The 8,390-nt window shown below is 61.6% G+C and overlaps 1 protein-coding gene across 1 annotated transcript; it reads left to right on the top strand.

The window, feature by feature from the left end:
- The first annotated feature begins 1,011 nt into the window (after positions 1–1,011).
- Positions 1,012–6,475, top strand: FAAH2 (fatty acid amide hydrolase 2). The gene is made up of 11 exons (XM_084294097.1): positions 1,012–1,265; positions 1,385–1,467; positions 1,564–1,697; positions 1,834–2,043; positions 2,421–2,540; positions 3,223–3,358; positions 3,946–4,063; positions 4,255–4,374; positions 4,582–4,693; positions 5,006–5,200; positions 5,680–6,475. The coding sequence occupies exons 1-11, from the start codon at positions 1,089–1,091 to the stop codon at positions 5,853–5,855; spliced, it is 1,581 nt and encodes a 526-aa protein (XP_084150223.1). The 5' UTR covers positions 1,012–1,088; the 3' UTR covers positions 5,856–6,475.
- Positions 6,476–8,390: the final 1,915 nt, after the last annotated feature.

The raw sequence follows: 8,390 nt of genomic DNA, 5'->3' as shown, positions 1-8,390 counted from the left end.
GCACGAAGGTGCCAGATTTCACGGGCCAAGTGTTAACAAGTCCTGGCTTACTGTTTCTTCTAAGCAGGTGACTTTGGGGCTTTGCTAAACCACGATTACACAGAGACGCAGACACGAGGAAACCTTTCTAATCCACCCCTGTCGTAATCTGAGGGCGTGTAGGTGCTTAGATATTGCAGGGGAAAGTGCAAAGACTACATGAGGACCTAGATAAGGCCACCTGTGCGGGTGTTTCAGCAATGTCAGGGCACACGGAGTGGTTCCCTGCTGCTGCGCTGCCGGAGGCACACATGGGGACACGGAGCGCGGCGGGGGACCCGTGCCAGCGCGCGGTCAGGGCAGACCTGCCAGGGGAAAAAACATAAAGAGATTGGGTTATTAAAATCACCGGGGGACAAAAAAATGTCCCATCTCCATGCGGGACAAAGAGACTCCCCCGCCTTTTACAGGGAAAGCAATCTCTTTGATAACAGCTGTATATATATATTAAAAAAAAAAAAAACTCTATCGAGATGACTTGGCTTTGGTGCTAGGCTTGTTTTCACAGGGCAGAGGTTGCTCCGGCATCCTCACGGGGCGTGCACGCCCCGAGTGACTCCCACAAACAGCCTGGCTTCGCAGGCACAAAAAACCTTCAAAACAGACAAAAAGCCGGGATTTTGGGTCAGCATTTTTGTCCGGGGGGCGGCGGGGGTCTCCAAAACCCTTTCGTCTCAACTTATTTACTCCTTCCCCGCACCACCAGCTCCCGCAGCGCCCTCCCTGGAGGCGATGACCCCGAGGGAGCCCTCAGAGCGCTGCCTCTTTCCCCGGGACCGCCCCGCTCCCCGGCGGCCATTTTGCCGCGGCGCTGCGAGCCCGGCGCCCTACGCCGGCTGCGCACCCTACGCCGTTACCACGGCAACCGCGCCCTCCTCCGGGCGGCGGCGCCGTTGCTTACGTCGCTTCCCCGCCCGCCCCCAGCCGCACTATGCGCACTAGGGGCACTAGGGGCACTAGGAGCACTAGGAGCACTAGGGGCACTAGGAGCACTAGGGGCACTAGGAGCACTAGGGGCACTAGGGGCACTAGGGGCGCTGGGAGCGGCCATGGCGCTGTCTCGCGCCGAGCGCTGCCTGGCGCTGCTGCTGCGGCTGCTGTCCCGAGCCTGCCTGGCGCTGCTGGGGCTGGCCGCCCCCTCGCCGCCCCGCGCCGTGCCCCCCCCGCGCCGCTCGCTGCTGCTGCTGCCAGCCCGGCAGCTGGCCAAGAGGCTCCGGCAGAGGGAGGTGGGCACCCCGGGGTGCTGGGTTCGGGGATTTTTTATTTTTTTTATTTTTTTTGGGGGGGTGTAGGGTGAGTTTTGGGGCAGCCCCGTCGCTCAGCGCCTTCCTCCCCCTTCCCCAAGGTGACGTGCGTGGAGGTGGTGGAAGCCTACATCGAGAGGATCAAGGAGGTGAACCCGCTGATCAACGCCGTCGTCAAGGACAGGTAGCGCGGGGGCTACCTTATCCCCTTTATCTCATCCCTTATCCCTTATCCCTTATCCCCAGCACCTGAGCTGCCTCTCCCCTGGGTGCCGTGCAGGTTCGAGGAGGCTCTGCAGGAAGCCCGGCAGGTGGACAAGCTGCTGGCAGAAGGCCCCGGTGATGACTACCTGGAGGAGAAGTTCCCCTTCCTGGGGGTGCCCATCACCGTCAAGGAGGCCTTCTCGTTGCACGGTGGGTTCCCCCCTTCCCCTGCCTCTTGCACGCAGTGCCTTGGGTGTTGGGTGGCTGCTGCAGGGAGCTCAGGGGGAAGCAGTGTCCTGCTCCCCATCTGCCTCCCCTTTGCCCTTTGCTGACCCTTCCCTTGCAGGGATGCCCAACACCTCTGGCCTGGTGAACCGCCGCGATGTCATCGCCACCTGCGATGCCACCGTGGTGTCACGGCTGAAGCAAGCCGGCGCCATCCCGCTGGGGGTGACCAACTGCAGCGAGCTGTGCATGTGGTACGAGTCCAGCAACAGGGTCTACGGACGGACCAACAACCCCTACGACCTGCAGAGGATTGTGGGGGGCAGCTCAGGTGAGCACGCTGCTCCTGGGGGGGAAGGGGTCAAAATGCACAAAGGAAATTGCTCCCGCTGAACGCTGCTTTCACTCGCTGCTGGGTTCCTGCAGAGCTTGCAGGCATTGTCCGGGGCGGTACAGGAGGTGATTTGTAGGCCCAGCGTCTTCACACCTCCTAGGTGTTACACTTGGCACTGCTTCATCTTGTTATGGGTACGAAGAACAATGCAGATGTGGCATTTAAGCAAGCAAAAATCCGCTTGGCCTGTTTTCCCAGACATTGCAAAAGTGGCTCCCACTTTGCGTGCACACAAAGGGAAGTGCCTACCGCGGGATGCTTCTGCTTGTTCTGTACTATCGACCACCGTTTTTGCTTTATTTTCTCCTGTGCAGGCGGGGAGGGTGGCGTCCTCGCAGCCGCCTGCTCGGTGATAGGTGTGGGCTCCGACATCGGCGGCAGCATCCGGATGCCGGCTTTCTTCAACGGTGTCTTTGGCCATAAACCCACCACAGGTGAAGCTCTGCAGGTGAAATGCACGGAGGAGGAGGGCGGTGGGAGGGAGCTCCGCTGGTTGCCTCCAGTGGGTTTTGCCACCGTGGGGCTGCCGCGCAGCGACAAGCAGATTCTTGCACGGGGCAAGCCCACGGCGTGAGCGCCGCAATGAGAAACCATCTGATGGCAGGACGTCAAGTGCATGGGAGGCAGGAGGTGTCTTGTGACAGGTATTGCATCCCCAGCGTGGGATGTTTTCCCAGCACCGGTATATGCTGCTTGGGTGTTTCCCTGACAGCAAGAACACAGGGTGCTTTCAGGTGGCGTCAGGGGTGGTTTTCAGCCTGGAAGGGTGCTTGGCTGTGCCAGCCGGCTGCTTTTGCCCCTTGTGCACATTGCCCCGGGGCTGCAAACGCTCTGAGGAACACCACTGGAAATTCCTGGAGCACCGGTGCAATCCCCACGGTACCTCTGCAAATGCCTGGAGCAGGAACACAATCTCCAGGGCACCGTCACAAATTCCTGGAGCAGAAATGCGGTGCCCAGGGCACTGCTGCGGGTTCCCAGGGCAGCAATGCAAACCCGTGACCTGCAACCCCTGAGCTGCAGTGGGAGACCGTGGTGCTGCAGGGCTCGTCCCATCTTGCACTGGTGGTGCTGGGGACGTGGCTCGTGGCGTGTGACACCTCTCCTTGCTTGCAGGAGTGGTCCCCAACGACGGGCAGTTCCCCATCGCACAGGGGGCACGCACCAGCTTCCTCTGCACCGGGCCCATGTGTCGCTACGCCGAGGACCTGGAGCCGATGCTGCGGGTCATGGCTGGCCCCGGAGTCCACAAGTAGGTTGCTCTTGGTGCTTCCCTGGTGGAGCTGGCCTTTTCTGTGTTCCGCCTGCTTTTTCCTGCCGCTGCAGAACTGGTTTTCCATCCCTACTGCCACCGGGTTGCTGCTCTCGCACCCGAGCAGCGTTTAGTATGCACGCACCAGCACGGTGCAGGCAGGGCAGGTCCTGCTGCTTGCTGCAGCCCCTGCAGGCTCATGGTGCTTCCTGTGACCACGCGCTCCATTACTGCTTTCATTTCTGCTTTGGCCCTCGCAGTGCAAAGCTGCAGTCCTGACCTCAGCCTCAGGCAGGATCTGTCCCTACAGGGTGCACCTCGAGGGACAGAGTGCACCTCGAGGGACAAAGTTTCTTCCGACTGCTAGAGCAGCAATAAACATGCAAAGCTAGCAGAGCACGGGGACAGTGGGATGAGCAAGCGGATGGGGAATGGGCAGTTTCGGGGTGTCTGTGTGTCTTGAGGGACCTTCCTCCCCCCACTGGCCAAGAGCAGGGTGTCCTGAGGATGTTTCCAAGCCTGTGAGCAGCTCCGGAGCAGGGAGGGAGCCAGGCACGGATTTGCGAGCAGCCTCGTTCCCTTTGCAGGCTGAAGCTGAACGAAAAGGTGTCTCTGGAGAAAATCAGGTTTCTCTGCATGGATCATGACGGCGGGTCCGTTTTTGTGTCGCCTGTGGACAAGGAGATCCTGCAGGCCCAGAAGAAGGTAGGAGGGAAGGGGGAGAAGATACTTCTCTTGTTCCTCTTTACAGCGGAAACGGTGGAAATGTGAGTGGCTGCAGGCAGCCTTGCGCTGGTGTTTGACTGTCCCGGGGTATCCAGGGCTTTTGGTGTTTTGGGTTTACGGCAGTATATTGTGTCCTGGCGGAATCAAACCCTTCCCCCTGTCCCCACCAGGTGGTGGAGTACCTCGAACGCGATCTGGGGGTGCAGGTGCAGCGCGTGTCCGTCCACAAGATGAAGTACTCCTTCCAGATCTGGTCGGCTATGATGTCTTCCAAGGACAGCGATGGGCAGGTGGGTGAGATGGCACAGGCAAAGGCATGCGTTCTGTGGGAGGAGAGGAGGATCAGCCCTCTGGGGCCAACTGTGGAGAGTTACAGAGCTCTCAGACCTGCCCAGAAGTTTTCTGTGCTCCTTTGCATGAACAGGAATGGGAATCGCGTGCCTCGTGGCGTGCTGTTGCTGCAGTAGGGGTGTGTGTGTGTGTGTGTGTGCTTGCAGGATGCGCAGCTCTTCACGGACCTGCTCGGGGATCACGGGAAGCCGGTGTGGCCGCTGTGGGAGCTGATGAAGTGGCTGGTGGGGATGTCTTCTCACACCCTCCCGGCCATCGGTAAGCGCAAGCCCCGTGCTGTGCGGAGGTGCTGCTGGCTTGGCAGCAGGTAACGGGGGGGATAATGGGGAGCCCTCGTTAGCAGTGCTAGCATCGCCTCCTGATGAGTGCTGAGGTTGCTCTGCTCAACCCTTGGAGCAGTGGGCGTGCTGAAAGACGTTCCCCCACCAAATCTGGGGAGCGTCTCCTCCACCTCTACGCGGTGGACAGCGCTGCGTGTGGCTTCACAACGTGCCTCCGAGCCTGCGGTAACCCACGGTCCTGTTGGCCCCGCTGTAACGCCGTGCTCCTCTTTGTGTCCTTGCCCTGCAGCCCTGGGGCTGACGGAGAAGCTGGTGAAGCTCAACCGTGGCGCTAACGCCAAGCTGGTGAGCATGGGGAAGAGCCTGCAGGCTGAGATGGAGACCTTGCTGGGGCCAGACGGAGTGCTCCTCTACCCTTCCCACCCCACCGTAGCTCCCCGGCACCACTCCCCGCTCTGCATGCCCTTCAACTTCGCCTACACAGGTGAGCAGCCGCAGCTCCCCCGCTGGGACCTCCAGCGCTAACAGCAGGCTTACCAGAGGGTTCAGAACACCACATCATCGCTTGGCCTTCGTGCAGCCTGCCCCAGAGGGCTGTGCTCGAGGTGGTACAGCTGGCAGCGTGCTTCAGCAGCCGCCCCAGAGCTGCTGCACGTCTTGGGGTGCAGCTTGGAGCTCCCCACGTGGCTTGCCTGCATCTTGAGCTCCTTGTTACCAGCTCCACGGTGCGATGCTGCCTGGCTTCGGAGCAGTGTAGGGATGGTGCCTGGAGCAGATCTTGGCACCTCACAGCAAGGGTGGCATCGCTTGTGGGTCATCCCTGTGATGCTGGCAGCCTCTGGCCGGTGCTGTCCCTTTGTGCTCTGCCTGGTGGTCACCTAGCTTGGCAGACCTGATCCGTGCGAGATAATCGGCCTCTGAGTCAGCTGGGGGAGAGCTCTGATGTGATCTTCTCTCTTCCAGCCATCTTCAACGTCCTGGGCTTGCCCGTCACGCAGTGCCCGCTGGGCTTGAGCAGCGAGGGCTTGCCGCTGGGCATCCAGCTGGTGGCTGCATCCTACAACGACCACCTGACGCTGGCGGTGGCCCGCTACCTGGAGGAGGCCTTTGGAGGATGGGTGCTGCCTGGCAAAGCTTAGCCCGGCCTCCAGGAGGCAGGGACAGAGGTGGCCACGCTGGGAAAGGCGGCGGCAGGCGCTGATGTCCTGCCACTGCCTTCTGCCTCCGTGCTTGGAGCATCCTGCCCGCGTCCAGCCCGTGTCCTCCTGGGTGTGGGGGTGCCCGTCCCTCCGTAGCGCCTGCTGCTTTGAAGACGCTGCGTGAAGGCGAGGGAGAGGAGGCTGGATAGGGCACGGGTGCTGCAGAACTGTCTTCATTCTCCTTGGCCTCTCCCTACCCATGGCTTGGGCCGCTCGTGGGCTCCCCAGAGGCGTCCTGGTCCCCGCAGCCTCCGTGATGTGCTGCAGGGCGTCCCCCCCCAGAGCCGACAAGCAACACTGGAGGTGATGCTGGAGGTGATGCTGGCGGTGGCTGCGCACAGAAGGGACGAGCGTTTGCTCTCGTGAGCCTTTGACAGCACTGAAGAGCTTTTTGGCTGCAGCTCTCTGCGTGCTGGGATGGCTGACGCGTCTCCTGCCCGCAGCTTCTTGGCATCACCCAGCCTGATCGGCGTCCCGTGCTCCTGCCCTCCGAGGTGCCCGCTGCCTTGCCGTCCCCCATGAGTGACACGGGCAGAAATTTGGGCCGGGGGGGGCTATGGGGCAATAAGTGCGACGTGTTCTCAGTGAGGATAACATTAAAGAGTTTGTCTGCCCGGTGCCTGCGTGTCCTTGTCCCTGCAGCCCTGCTGGTGTGGTGTCGGTGACAGCCTCGTCCCCAAGGAGCCCACCTCAGGCTGCAGCTGCTGCTTGCTTTGCAGGGGTTGCACAGTGTGGTCCTCGGGCAGAGCATCAGCCTGGTGCTCGTCCTCCTGCTCCCCGGGGTCCTGCTGTTTGGAGGGTGTCCTGTGGGTGCCAACCAGCAGCATCTGCACTGGGTGATGCCCGAAGGCTTAAAACCCAGGGAGGCGCCGATTTGGGGAACAGCTTGCAGAGGGCACTGCTGAGCCAGCTGAGAGCCTGGTGGGGCCTGCAGCAAGGTAACCGAGTCAAGGAGGAAGGAAGAGAGAAGAAACCTGACCCAGGGGTAAAAAAAAACACCCACGAACCACCAAAGCAACATCACGTGTTGTGCCCTGGAACGTCTCTGTCGGCTTCCAAGTGCAGCTGGGTCGGGCACGGAGGACGCAACCGGTGGCTTGTCCCCTGCGAGCAGGTGGCCAAAACGGTGGGCAAACGTCTGGAGATCCTTCCAGTGGGAGCTCAGAGCATCTCAAAGGCTAACGGGGGGTTTTGGAGCCGGACTAGACCTGGGCTTGGACTCCAAAGCTGTTTGCTGCCAGGCATTCCCACCACAGCAGGGCGCAAATGGGCAGCTGCACGGCTGAAGGTAGGGAGAACCCGTATGGCGATGGGGGAAGCTGGGGGAAGAGGGCTGCGGGGAGCTACCTCCACGTGGGACGGCTGAAAAAAACAGGAGCAAGCGCTGCTGGGCATAAATGCTGCTCTGCTGGGTGGGTTTTGGAGCTTTCTGATGGCTGGGGGCGCCTTGTTTTGCCCAGCCAGGGTGCAGGCATGCATGGCATCCTCCTCGTCCCGTCCCCGGGGTCACAGCACCGGTGCCACCGGTCGTGCCGGTCTGAGTGCTGTCCCAAACACACCCAGATCCTGGCAGCGCCAGTGCTTGCCTTCTGTGGGCTTCCCCCGAGTGCCCGGGCGTGCTGCGTGAGCAGACCAAGGCAGCTGCAGCAGGAGGTGGCCGCAGCACGGTGGGGCAAGAGGTGGCAAGCTGTCCCCGTGCACCCCCTGGCCGCCACAGCCCCCAGCATGGGGGGACAGTGGGGACAGTGCAGGGTCCCCAGCAGGCTGCAGAGGTGGCACCCTGTGCCACGATGCATGCAGCCTCTGTGGGCGAGGTGTGCTTGCAGCAGCTTTGTGGGGGGAAAAAAACAACTCCTGTTTTTTATAATCCCAGGTCCTGGCTGCCCGGCGTGGCCACGGGTGGCCAAAGTGCTCGAGCACACGGCGGGATGCGGCACGGCGATGTAGAGCAGATGGCCGAGGGATGAGCCCGGCGCTGAGCCTGCTGCTGTCCCTGGCTGGCTGCACCCTGCTCCAGGGTGAGTCCTGCACCGAGCAGTGGCACCACAAAGTGGCCTCAGGGCTGGGAAAAACCACGGGGACAGCTCTTTGAGCAACAAAACACACCCGCGGGGAGGTTGGGTGCAGGGGGCGCTCGGTCAAAGCGGGGGGACCCCCGCGACGTGGCCAAGGAGGACGGGATATGCTGGGATATGCAAAGCAGGGTGCAGAGCCTCACGCCCCCCCCGCTCCCTCCAGGCGTGCCGTTCCCACCCCAGGACGTGAGGCTGGAGGCCCAAAACTTCCACGTGCAGCTGCGGTGGGAGCAGGACCCGCGCACCCCTGGCGAGGCCGCGTACCAGGTGGAGTGGAAGCGGCGGTAGGTGGTCTGCACGGGCTCGGCACCCCAGCAGTTAGAAACAGTTCCTTGGCTTGGGGTTGTTTGCTGGTCGTTATTTCCCCGTGCTCAAACAATGAGTTTTGTATTTCAATCCC

Source organism: Netta rufina, assembly GCF_964035555.1.
Source record: "Netta rufina genome assembly, chromosome: 12".
In the NCBI taxonomy this organism is placed as follows: Eukaryota; Metazoa; Chordata; class Aves; order Anseriformes; family Anatidae; genus Netta; species Netta rufina.
The sequence above is the reverse complement of the archived record's forward strand: the minus strand, read 5'-3'. Positions and strand labels throughout refer to the sequence as shown.

What these genes read in the sequence shown, in the direction of transcription:
- FAAH2 (XM_084294097.1), top strand. Translation starts at nt 1,089, where the DNA reads ATGGCGCTGTCTCGCGCCGAGCGCTGCCTGGCGCTGCTGCTGCGGCTG. An exon ending in GATTGTGGGGGGCAGCTCAG is followed by an intron (nt 2,044 to 2,420) that starts GTGAGCACGCTG and finishes TCTCCTGTGCAG; the next exon opens with GCGGGGAGGGTGGCGTCCTC. An exon ending in TGGCCATAAACCCACCACAG is followed by an intron (nt 2,541 to 3,222) that starts GTGAAGCTCTGC and finishes CCTTGCTTGCAG; the next exon opens with GAGTGGTCCCCAACGACGGG.